This window comes from Rhincodon typus, chromosome 3 (genome assembly GCF_021869965.1).
Source record: "Rhincodon typus isolate 14 chromosome 3, sRhiTyp1.1, whole genome shotgun sequence".
Classification (NCBI taxonomy): Eukaryota; Metazoa; Chordata; class Chondrichthyes; order Orectolobiformes; family Rhincodontidae; genus Rhincodon; species Rhincodon typus.
Genome location: NC_063334.1, coordinates 57,743,488 through 57,756,029, shown reverse-complemented (window position 1 = coordinate 57,756,029; position 12,542 = coordinate 57,743,488). Strand labels below are relative to the sequence as shown.

At 37.7% G+C, this 12,542-nt stretch overlaps 1 protein-coding gene across 1 annotated transcript in view; it reads right to left on the bottom strand.

Annotated features, from left to right (window-relative positions):
- LOC125481632 (transducin-like enhancer protein 1) overlaps positions 1-9,011 on the bottom strand; it is a 39,116-nt gene extending 30,105 nt beyond the window's left edge. The window contains exons 1-2 of the mRNA XM_048593451.1: positions 8,711-9,011; positions 4,824-4,840 (exon numbers count right to left, since the gene is read on the bottom strand). Coding sequence (XP_048449408.1) covers positions 4,824-4,840; positions 8,711-8,753 — 60 coding nt within the window. The 5' untranslated portion in view covers positions 8,754-9,011. The remainder of the gene's footprint in view (positions 1-4,823; positions 4,841-8,710) is intronic.
- Positions 9,012-12,542: the final 3,531 nt, after the last annotated feature.

The following is a 12,542-nucleotide window of genomic DNA, read 5'->3' as shown; positions in this document are numbered from 1 at the left end:
TGACACCAAGCAGTCCCAGTGAAACTGAAGTCGATGCCAATCAGGGGAAACCGTCTACTGGTTAGAGGCATATCTGGCAGAGAGGAAGGTGCTTCTGGTGGTTGAAGTCAATCATCTCAGATGCCAATCATTACTACATGAATTCCTGTAGAATTACTCATTGGTTCAGCTACCTCCAACGGCTTCATTAATGACTTGCCACAGCACATAAAAACATGGAAACATATAAAATAGTCAGAGTAAGCCATTTGGTCCTTCAAGCCAGCTGACCATTCAATATAATCATAGCTGATTACCTAACTCAGGACCAAATTCCTGCTTTCTCCTCATACCTTTTGACCCCTTTAGTCCCAAGAGCTAGTCATATTTGCACTGATGACTGCAGTATTCAAATATCATTCACAGTTCCTTAGATAATGTAGCAAGCAGCAAGACATTCAGACTTGGGTGAAATTCCAAGTAATATCGACATCGCGTAAAAGCCCAGCAATGGCCATTTCCAACTAGATAGTTTAACCATCTCCACTTGACATTACCAATGTGAAAACTTCAACCATGAACATGCTGGAGGTTATAATTCACAACCTATTAAATGTTGTAGTCACAACATTATATTGGAGGCTAGGCAATCTATGATGAGTAACTCATGTCCAGTCTCTCAACTCCTGTCCATGAACCACATGGTAAATCAGGAGTGTCATACAATACTTCCACTTTCCTGGATGCGTGTGGCTCAAACAACATTCAACAAATTTGACACAATCGCCACCTTAAAAAATGAACTGCTGCAACTCATCAAGGCTCCTATGACAGCAACTGTCAAACCTGCACGCTCTACCAACGAGAAGGGCCACAGGCCCATGGGAATACCATCTCTTGCAAGTTTCCCTCTAAGGCACAAGCTATCTTGATATCATTTATACATAAATGATCTGGAGGAAGGTATAGATGGTCTGATTAGCGAGTTTGCAGATGACACTAAGATTGGTGGAGTAGCAGACGGTGAAGGGGACTGTCGGAGAATGCAGCAGAATATAGATAGATTGGAGGGCTGGGCAGAGAAATGGCAGATGGAGTTCAATCCAGGCAAATGCAAGGTGATGCATTTTGGAAGATCCAATTCAAGAGCGAACAGTACAGTAAATGGAAAAGCCCGGAGGAAAATTGATGCACAGATAGATCTGGGTGTTCAGGTCCATTGTACCCTGAAGGTGGCAACACGGGTCGATAGAGTGGTCAAGAAGGCATACGGCATGCTTTCATTCATCGGACGGGGTATTGAGTACAAGAGTTGGCAGGTCATGTTACAGTTGTATAGGACTTTGGTTCAACCACATTTGGAATACTGCGTACAGTTCTGGTCGCCACATTACCAAAAAGATGTGGATGCTTTGGAGACGGTCCAGAGGAGGTTCACCAGGACGTTGCCTGGTATGGAGGGTGCTAGCTACGAAGAGAGGTTGAGTAGATTAGGATTATTTACATTAGAAAGACGGAGGTTGAGGGGGGACCTGATTGAGGTCTACAAAATCATGAGAGGTATAGACAGGGTGGATAGCAAGAAGCTTTTTCCCAGAGTGGGGGACTCAATTACTAGGGGTCACAATTTCAAAGTGAGTGGGGAAATGTTTAAGGGAGATATGCATGGAAAGTTCTTTATGCAGAGGGTGGTGGGTGCCTGGAACGCATTGCAAGCGGAGGTGGTAGAGTCGGGCACGATAGCGTCATTTAAGATGCATCTAGACAGATACATGAATTGGCAGGGAGCAGAGGGATACAGATCCTTGGAAAATAGATGACAGGTTTAGATAGAGGATCTGGATCGGCGCAGGCTTGGAGGGCCGCAGGGCCTGATCCTGTGCTGTAATTTTCTTTGTTCTGTGACTTGGAAGTATAATCGCTGCCCCATCACTGTTGCTAGGTCAAAATCTTGGACCTCCGACATGCAGCACTGTATATGTACCTACACCAGATGGAATGCAGTGGTCAAGATGGTTCTTTCTCCTGCACCCCAACATTGTCAAGGGTAATTACAGAAGACCACAAATACCAGCCTTATGACTGGCACCTTCATCTCATCTCAGAATAAAAACGTAGCCGCCCAGAAACTGAGAAGTGATGATGAAAGTGAGGTTAGACTAGGTTGTTCATGTGATGTGGGCCAGTAGCATAGAAATGAATTTGGATTTTCAATCTAACACTATTCAAGCAATACTGTGTAGGTTTGCCCATTTCTCAATTCTATAAACTTCTATCATAATATTTTTGATCACAACACCATGGTGCAAACAAATTGCTTTCCAAGTTCCCTTCCTAACTTGATAACAAGCAAACATACGAAATAGGAGCTGAAGTAGACCGTTTGGCCCCAAGCCAGGTCTGCCATTTAATAAGATCAGGGCTGATCTGTTTCCATATCCCCACCTCTATCTATAAACTTAATTCTTCTTGGTGACATGAATCAAAGGTTAAGAGAAACTTTAATAATATAACTTTTTGATCTCCCTAAAGTTGTCATGGAAGCACAGTTTAATTTAAAGCCCTATAATGTCATATTAATTTCACTTTAATTTGGTCCAAATCATGCTTGGGTGATTTTTGTCACGTTATATGCTAACAGCATTATCACAGTTGCACAATTGCAAAATATATATGTTTGCAAAGGATATAAAATTAGCTGTGGAAAAATTGACACGCACAGCAAGCATTGTTTCAAAATAAAGTAAACATTGTCACAACCCATGATGGGCTATTTTCCCACAAGTTTTGCAGAGTACAATATTGTTGAAATTTCTCTTGCCCACAAGTTGATGTGGGGTCAGGCACTGCAGACACTGTTACATTTCTTTGCTTTCACAACATGATCTCTAAACAGTCAGAAAGCAAATATTAAATGAATACCTGAGGTATGAGAAATGCACTAGTTCATGCATTAATCTTGCTGAAGGTAAACATAGACATCAAGTGCTTTGTTAAACGTAGCCACCCAAACCTGTGTCAGGTTCAAGCAACTCAAGCTTCATGGATCATTTTAAATTTAATTAAATTCACTAGGCAGTTTTACCCATAATAAAAGACAGCTAATCAAATTTCAAGCTCAAGGGAGATTTAGTCACAAAAGGAAATCAGATGGTCATGGACTTATGTGAATTCTATAAAAACCACAGTTGTTACTCGATTTCATATGCTAGGCTGAGGAGTCAATATTTCGCATGTTAGAAAACTAATCAGAAGTTGCAATACTGGAGCAGTACTTAGAAAGTTTAGGTCTGTGTACAATAAATCCCTTTCAAATTCAAAATGGTTAAAAGATGATGCCTCGAGTACAATTTCATTGTGATAATAAGCACTTCAGGAAGATATCTTAATGTAAAGGTATATTTTCTTTTAAAATCAATTGTCTAGTGTAATTTTGCACTGTTAGAACATTTGCCACTTTCGACTCTACCAATCTGTTAAACTATTTTAAACAGTAACAATTAAACACACATTGTCACCTGAATACAGAACTATGTATAGCTCTTCTGTACCATTGCTTGCCATTGGAGGTAAATGAGACTGTGCTGCCACCACTGGACTACATTTAAGGATCCACTTTTCGTACCATTTTATTTTGGATCACAGATGTATGCACTCAGTCAATACAGTGAGACAAACAACATAATTTTCCCACGAATAGCATGTTCAGAGGAAAAGTACAACGTCCACGAAAGCTCACATTACTATACATACTGACTTTGCAGAGGTTAGCTGCTTTGTGTTGTGGATTCTTGTTCATAATGCAAATGGCACAAGCAGCCTTGGGTAGTATCATTTCATAGAAGTGTTTATGGAACATCAAACTAGCACCAGGAAACCATTCAGCAAAACAAAAACAAGATGAAGCACAAACTGCATCACAATTAATTTAGTATATGTGACAGGAGCCTGTCTGCTAAATTTTGCTCACAACTGTAAGCTTGTTGATTGGAATATTAGGATACTTAAGTACAACTGATTTGTCTTATTCATGTAAGTCAACCACGCTCTGAAAGACTAACAATAACAGACTGACAAGAAAGCTAAACTGCATTTAAATTCACAAATGGATACATATTGTGAAATGTTCATCATCTTATTTTTGCCAGCAACACTGAGCTTCAAAAACTGGCACTCACAGTAAAATGTACTTGAACAATACATGTGAAAACCCAACTGAAATGCAGTAGCAATTCCAGTTAGTGAAATCACATGATGTTATTTCATAAATACATATGAAAATATGGAATTTTCACAAACTGGCAGTGAAGGACATAGCACTAGAAAACAGGAACTGAAATCCCAATTCGCTCTCATGTAGCACTGACCAATGTACTTGTGTACAAAATTTGAACAGATTTGTAATTAACCTGCCAACGAACACTAAAGTTTCCAAAACCAATCACAAGTTTATAAATCTCAAAATCTCAATGTAATAACTATGGGAAACATACCAAGTGAATTTTTCCTCCCAATAGCTTTTAACCATTGTAAGAGTTGATGGTACACATTACTCACATAGCTTTTTGATGCATTGCAGTAATCTAGTGTAATTAAGAAAGAAAAGGATATAAAATGAAGATGGGGACTGCAAACCTCTATCCAGTTTGTGTCACTTAAGATCCAGAGTAAATTGGATTCCAGTAATTTAAAGAGCGTTTGAAGACAGCTTTAGTTATTTGATGGTGGAGAGAAATTGGCAGATATTATAGTGAGATAGTTCTTTTTTTAATCTGCTGATGCCTTACTGTCTGGTCATTGAAAAAGTTAAAGATAGTGGAAGTGGGATATTCAGTAGTACTTACAGTGCCTGGGTCCCTCTCTGTTTCCACAGTAACCACAAAATGCATAGATATGGTGGGTCAGATACAAAGGCAAAAAAGAAACAAAGAAAAAAGAAAATTAGAACGCAAGCCGACAGATGCTTTCACAACAGCTTTATTCATTCAATTCATTGCACATTTCTAATACATTTCTTTTAAAAGTTCCACATATACTTTAACATTATAGATACATCAGTTCTTTGCATACAACCCCTGGCCTTGGAACCAATGACAGAATAAATTACTGCTGGGTTATTAAATTAAAATGGCAATGAAAGTTATTCAGCAAGTGCAATTCTTATTCATTAAATTAAGTTGATTCACAACACATCGATCTTAATACAAGACTTTTTTTAAATATGAAAAGCAAAAACTGTTCAATTTAACTGAGCAGAATGATTTGACATGACTACAACTAAAACTTAGCAACATCAAGTTTATTTTCCCTCTCCTGACATACATTTCAGAAAGATAAAACAGTATGGATGGTTTTCTGGTAATGTCATTGTCCATCAAACACTCTCTGGTTATCAGTAGTAGTAAAAAGACAAATAAACTGTAGTAGAATTACAAACATCTCCCATTTGTCTCTGGCTAGTGCAACCATCTACCGGACGTGGTTAGTGAAGCTAGAAACATTACAGTATGATCTACTTAGGTTCAGGCCAAGTCTGTTTAGATTCAAAACAGTTTTGTCCTTTGACAAAGACACCTACCAATATATCCTGCATATCATTCCAATCTTAGCATCATCATGTGAATATCTTTTATTGTTGTTGAATTTTTTTTTTAAAAAAGGCGGAGAGATAAAATCAGCAATGGGAAATAAAAAAAGAGAGATAGAATCAAAGCTGGTCTTTGTGTTTGTTTTAGTTTACATTAGAGGAGGTAACTAATATTATATTTGGTCCAATGCACAAATTTTGTGCTTTTTCTCAACCTTTCCAAAATTTCTTCAATACACAATACATAAATGATATTTTCATGCTTTAAAAAAAACACCATTTACATCATTCCATTCATTACCAAGAGAACATAACTTTATAGTACAAAATGTGAAAGCCTAAGCCAACAATTTAAAACAATATTAACTGAGGAAACAAATATTTCAGAGAGGTGCGTCTTCTAATTTCTTATTGGGGAGCAGGGGGCTAGACGATAAAGGATCAGGTTAACATCATAGGATTTCAGGCAGCTGTACTGAATATTCATGACAAAGAGGACCAAACATTCTGCAAGGAAGGCCATGTTGCAAACAGTGACAAAACTGTAAGACATCTTGCATGACAAGTATCTCTTTACAATAACAATCTTGATCATCTTAAAAGTGATTGACCTATTTAGTGTATTTTCTTCACTCCTTTGGATCTAGTCAGAATGGGAAAAAATGTTGCTTTTTGCATGTGGCTAGGTTGTTCAAGAAATCTAGAGCTTTGTGTTTTTCCCCCCCATTTCTACACATCTGGCATCGTACAGAGCACAGATAAACAATTTGTAGCCGCTCGCCTTAAATGCATTAAAAATCACAGAATCCATCTTGTAAATCAAAGTTTTGATGGGAATAACCTTCTATTAAATTTCAAGTATTAAAACTATTCCCAATTAACGAATAAACTCTATTCATAAACACTTGTGCATTGAGATTATTTTATTTAGTTTTCAAAAAATATTTATTAGATAATTATCGCCACCATTTGTGAATACTCTCTTTTAAAAAAGACAATCATATTGCACATCAAATTGCAAAGTTCACTTTTTAGAACAGTTTCTTGGTTCTGGAAAATTTGCATAGATATATGGTGAAAAAGATGCACTACATTTTACTATACTCACAGGAGCATGCATTTATGCATCACGTTGAGCATGTGGATACATAGGTACTACATTAAGAGGAGAAAGGCAGTCTGGTAGCAGAAGGCTTTTTTGAAACAAGAAACCAATAAGCAAACAACTTAGCTTTTGTATTAGTTTGAATGAATAATTGTCCTTGAAGAGGTTTGGAATATCATCAGCATTCTGTCCCTCTACTTTTCGATTACTTTTACCCTCCTGGTGGGGTGGATGGGGGAGTGGTGGGAGAACAGAATAACAGCAAGGAGAGATGTAATATTCCTCAGCCTCAGCCTGCAGTTAGAATGCACATAACTCAGACTTCCAAACACCCTACATAGCTGTTTTCTTTATATTATATCATTGTTTCGCTGCTGTCTGCAAGAATCATGTTTGCCTACATATTAGAGAGGCTTGCCAATCTTGTATGAGGCTTAGTAGTGAGTTGGATCCAAAAGATCACAAAATTCTTCTTCAGCAATCGTCATTTCCAGGACATGTGAACATGGGGTTGAGGGCAGTGAAGAGGGCTAATAAGAGAAACTGAAAATTTGCAATGCATGATGCCAATTAAAAATCATAAACATATTACTTAAGGCAAAATATCCTAAATATTACCTGACAAAGCATTTAGATTAAGACACTTGAAATCACTTCAATATTTGTAAAGATTTTATTTAAGACAAAGGTTCCTCTGCCTCACCCGTTTTAATTTGCAAATTTAACATTTAAGGTAGGGAGCTGAAAAAGGGAGGGGAAGAAGTGCGAGAAAAAGGTATGCTAACAGTGAAAAGGGAGCAGTTGCTAATGCTAACAAGCGTGCAACATTTGAATGGACTCCTTATCCTGATCAAACAGGTCAAAGCAATTAAAAATGAAGGTGATGCAACAACTAGCTTCCATCACATCAATACATCTATTACAGAAAGTAAATCAGATAGTTAATTTTAAGTAGTTAAGATCTACTTATTGCAAGAGGGATTATCAGTTGGACGAAAATAGGCAGCAAATAATATGGCAGAGGAATAAGCAACATTGTATTATTTCCATCTAATTCAAACACCATTACTTGTTCTTGCCTTGATTCTCAAATACTACAAACAAAAAGCCTGCACCTCCTCTCCAGCTGTGAATTGATTTAAATTGGGCTGTAGCATTGTAATGATGTGGTAAAAGGGATTGATCTCTTGCAGGTATTACCATTTTATTTTCTATGCCTGCCTGTTTACTTGTGGACTTGGGCCTTTATTCATTTGCTGAGCACTTGCTATTATTAACATATACTCAGGAGTAATCAGCAAAGAAACTGAAGATCAGTCGACGGACAGTAAAGATTATAATTGCCATGAATGCTGTGGAATGTAATACCTCTATTTCACGTAGTTATAACATATGATGCATGAAACTGGGATGGCACAAATGACATTAAGAAGCAAGTTTGGAGTCAGCCCCAAAAATGTCATAATTTTGCCTTCATCTCCCACGTAAAGAGGAAGTCTTCTTCCATTTTCTTTAAATGTGGATAGTGTTCCACGAGTTATGCTTCAATACTGTTCGCTTTAATGTAGACAGCCAACAAAATAGTCATATTTGTATCAGTGCTGGAGAAACTCAGCAGGTCTGGCAGCATCTGTGGAGAAAGAAACAAGCTTTTAACATTTCAAATCCAACACGATTCTTCTTCAGTACTGATTCGGAGAGTCATTGGACTCAAAAAGTTAACAGTTTCTCCACAGAAGCTGCCAGACCTCCTGGGTTTTTCCAGCACTTCGTTTCTATTTCAGATCTCCAGCATCTGCAGTGTTTACTTTTGTTATAATGGTATTTGTAGCATAACACATCACAGAAAACCATAAAATTCAGAAGTTGAACAAATTAATTTAAATCTTGGATTTTAAAAATACTGATTGTTTCAGCAATTGGTTAACTATACATTTTTTTTGCATCTTGTATCAGTTTTGAAACCAAACAAAAACAACGTAGCTGTGATTGACTGAAATTCACAAAAGGTTTCTAATCAGGCCTGCCTTGCTTCTCACCTCTGTGGTGGTCGGATTCATGGTGCTTCTTATCATCTTTCATAGAAAGGTGGGGCTGTCCACCCAAAACACTTGATAGAGTCAAAAGGCCTGCACTGCTACCAAGTGAGGGGATTGATGGAGGCTGAAGTCCTGAAGGATGAGGAGTGAGAGGCACAGGAGGTCCATGACCATGAGAGAGATGTTGAGCCTGAAGTTGCTGTTGCTGATCATATTAAGACCACCACAGGTTTGCCAGGAAATCAAGTGAGAGTAGGGAGAAAAGAAACACAATATGATTAATTTCAGTGAAAATTTCCTTACAAAAAGTTCAGCAACAAAAGAGAAGTAAAATTAGCAGTAAAAAATACAAAAGCAACTAACAGCAACTGCAATGAACAGAAACACCATCATTCTAAGTGCTCAGCCATGATGGATTAACATTTACATATAACAGTGGTTGACTTTGTTTATCTGTGCAAGATTGCAACTTAAAACACACACTGCCAGTGATAAACAACCACACAGATTAGATGCAAACATTGCACCAGGCCTTTTAAGTTTATTTTGAGTTGTGACTACAAACTTCCAGCTCCGAATTAAACGTACACACTTGAAATTATGTTGGTTCAATTTCAATTATGTTTCTGGGACAAATATCTATAAATCATCTTCATCTAAAATCCCTTATTAATGTAACAAATCAAATTTACTAGGATAAATGTTTGTATCTGGCTTGCTGATGGTGGTCCGCAAAATAATAAAGTCAACAAAAGTAGTTTTATGGTGCAAATTTTAAATTGTGAACCTACAAATGCAATGTAGAGAATAAGTGTCTGGTTACTAACATGGAAAGTATAAAATTGTAATCAGCACAGTAACGAGAAATACATTTGACCTTTTGATATGTATTCTGATCCAACAGATCAATTTTTAACTTGCAAATGAAAATTTATGTTTTAAAAATGCCTGGCTAGATGGTAATGGTTGAGTGGGGAATATGCCAGACCAAGAGTTTACAAATTGTGTTGGAGTACAGTTCTGTTGCTGATGATGACCCAGTGCCTAATGGATGCCCAGCCTTGAGTTGCTAGGTCTGTTCGAAGTCTTTCCCACTTAGCATGGTGACAGTGCCGCAAAACACTTTGAAGTGTATTTTCAACGTCTAGGCAGGTCTTCATCTACACAAGGACTGTGTGGTAGTCACTCTTACTGAGAATGAAAGACAGATGCATCTGCAGCCAGCAGACTGGTAAAGATGAGGTCAAGTATGTTTTTCCCTCTTCCCTCGCCACCTGCTGCAGACCCAGTATAGCAGCTACGTCCTTTAGGACCTGACTAGCTTGATCAGTAGTGCTGCTACCGAGCCACTCTTGATGGTGAATATCGAGATCCCTTACCTAGAGTACATTTTGCGCCCTTGCCATCATCAGTGCTTCCTCCAATTGTTGTTCAACATGGAGGTATACTAACTTATCAACGAAGGGAAGACAGTATATGGTAATCAACAGGATGTTTCCTTGCCCATGTTAATCTTCATGTTCTGAGACTTCATGAAATCCAGAGTCAATGTTGAGGACTCCAAAGGCAACTCTCTCCCAACTGGTATACCACTTGGTGCGATTTATTACTCAGCCAGCTAACTTTAATTACTTATACTGGTCTTCCAGTTGCTTTACATATTCTCCGCAGGTGTTACGCTGTTTTTTTTAAAATGGTTATTTATTCATCAGACATGGATGTTGTTTGCCGGGCCAGTATATATTGCCCATCCCTAGTTGCTCTTGAGAAGGTTGTAGTGAGCTGCCTTCTTGACCTGCTGCAGTTCATTTGGTGCAAGTGTGTCACTGTGCTGTTAACAAGGAAGCTCCTATTACAGTATCACCTAAATAAACTATTTAGCTACGCACTTTAGCTACAACTTAATTCACAAGTCTTTAGAGCATAGATGGATCATTTTTAGGCTCAAATGCCATCACTCAAAATTGATGGACCAAATGGGTTATATCAAAGTCTGATATCTCCTTAGCCTTTGAAGTTAATGGTGCACATCAGTACCTTTAGAATTGATTAATCTTAGAAAGAAGTGAAGCATTGCCACCCTAATCAGTACAATCTTCTAACTGAAGAACTGGGAATGAATTTGATTTTGTTACTGCATTTACTTTTCTCCAATCTACTTAATATGTAGTGAACACATCAGTTTAGGAACTAACATGACCAGCGATCTCCAACAGGTGATTTTCTAGCACATAAAAAATGTTGCTTTAATGGTATTGATTTGTCAACATCCACATTGCCTACACAGTATATCCAGATGTACTTCTTCAAATTTCCTTGAATTTAAGTAACCTTACTGGGTCTTCTTGTTGTCTTTGCTCCACGTACAATGTTAACTAACTATCTCGATATTTCATTATTGGGTAGTCAAATTTTTAGAAGTTTGCATTGTGAATTGTTTGCCGCTCCTCCAACCTCACTCTTAGTGTCTCTGTCATCCTCCTGTTGTCTTACCATCTAGTATACTTACTCTTTCTCATCTTTCTCCTTGTGATGATATCACTTTAACATGTTCACATGTCATAAACAGATTCTTCTTCCTGCTATCAGGAGTATCTACCAGATAAGTTATTGTCGTAATTCTCCTAATCAACTTGTACATACCACTGAATTTCACCTGCAGAGACTAACCTTATGAAAGGTAATAACACTAACAATTTTTCTCCTATTTGAAACTTTATAGACGCAGCAGGTTTGTCTGTCCATTCTTTCAGCCTACTTGTGATGTTTCCAAATGCTCTTGTGCCACTTTAGACGCCCCGCCAGTCTCTCTAGAAACACAGCCATGTAATCCAATAGTCAGGATTCCTCTTGTTCCCTTAAAAAGCCTCCTTAAACAGTTTCGATGGATCTCATCTCATCGATATAGATCAATTCAAATATACACAAAACCAGTAAATTAATTCATTTGGGGAATCTCTGGTAGCAATGAGTAAGAAATCTAGCCCTTTGTCCTAATCCTGTGGGCATTCATGACAATATACTTTAATCATCGCATTTTTTTGTGATTAGATGGCGTCCTTCCAAAGCTTGCAAAGGATAGGCAGTATACTTCAACAGTTTTATACCAAACTTGTTCATTCATTATTGAAAAACTTTAAGGCATAAACTCTAAAACTTGGCCTGATTACATTGTTAATTGGGAACTTAAAATGAGTAAAAAAAAAAGCTTTTCCACTACTAAATGGTTCTCATTTCCATAATTATAAGGATATACTGGTGTCCTGCCTTTGTTTTTGGTCATGGTCCCAACACAATCCATTAACACTCAACAGGTTTGTCTCTTAAAGATGCCAGCTCAAATATACATTGACATTTTCCCACAATCTGACCAATCTGACTTTACAGAACCACACTACGTCCTTAGGAAATCTTGGCCAGGTAAAATGCCTGTTTATCAATGCTTTGAGTTTTCCATATTCCTGTACCCTGCCATAGGAATTTCATTTGCTATTCACAGTAGCATTTTTATGGAATTTAGGTGATACCTCTCTCTGATGCATAAATGTCCTTTCCTCATACACAGCTATTTGAGGTTGTCTCCACTTCTTCGTCAGAGTATCAACTTATTTAACCCTGGAACTGCTTTATACGCTGTTAAACACTTCCTTTGAATCATCTCCATTCTTAAAGAAAGTTTTAGCTCCTCTAACATTTATTTGTAGTATAACTTTGATGTCTGTTAATGGACTATGGTTAGCGTTAGTCTGGTCACCACACGTGACAGAAAAATATCAAGAACCTGTTCCTGTACCTGTTCCGTTGCTTTAACCTCACTTGGACTTTCATAACT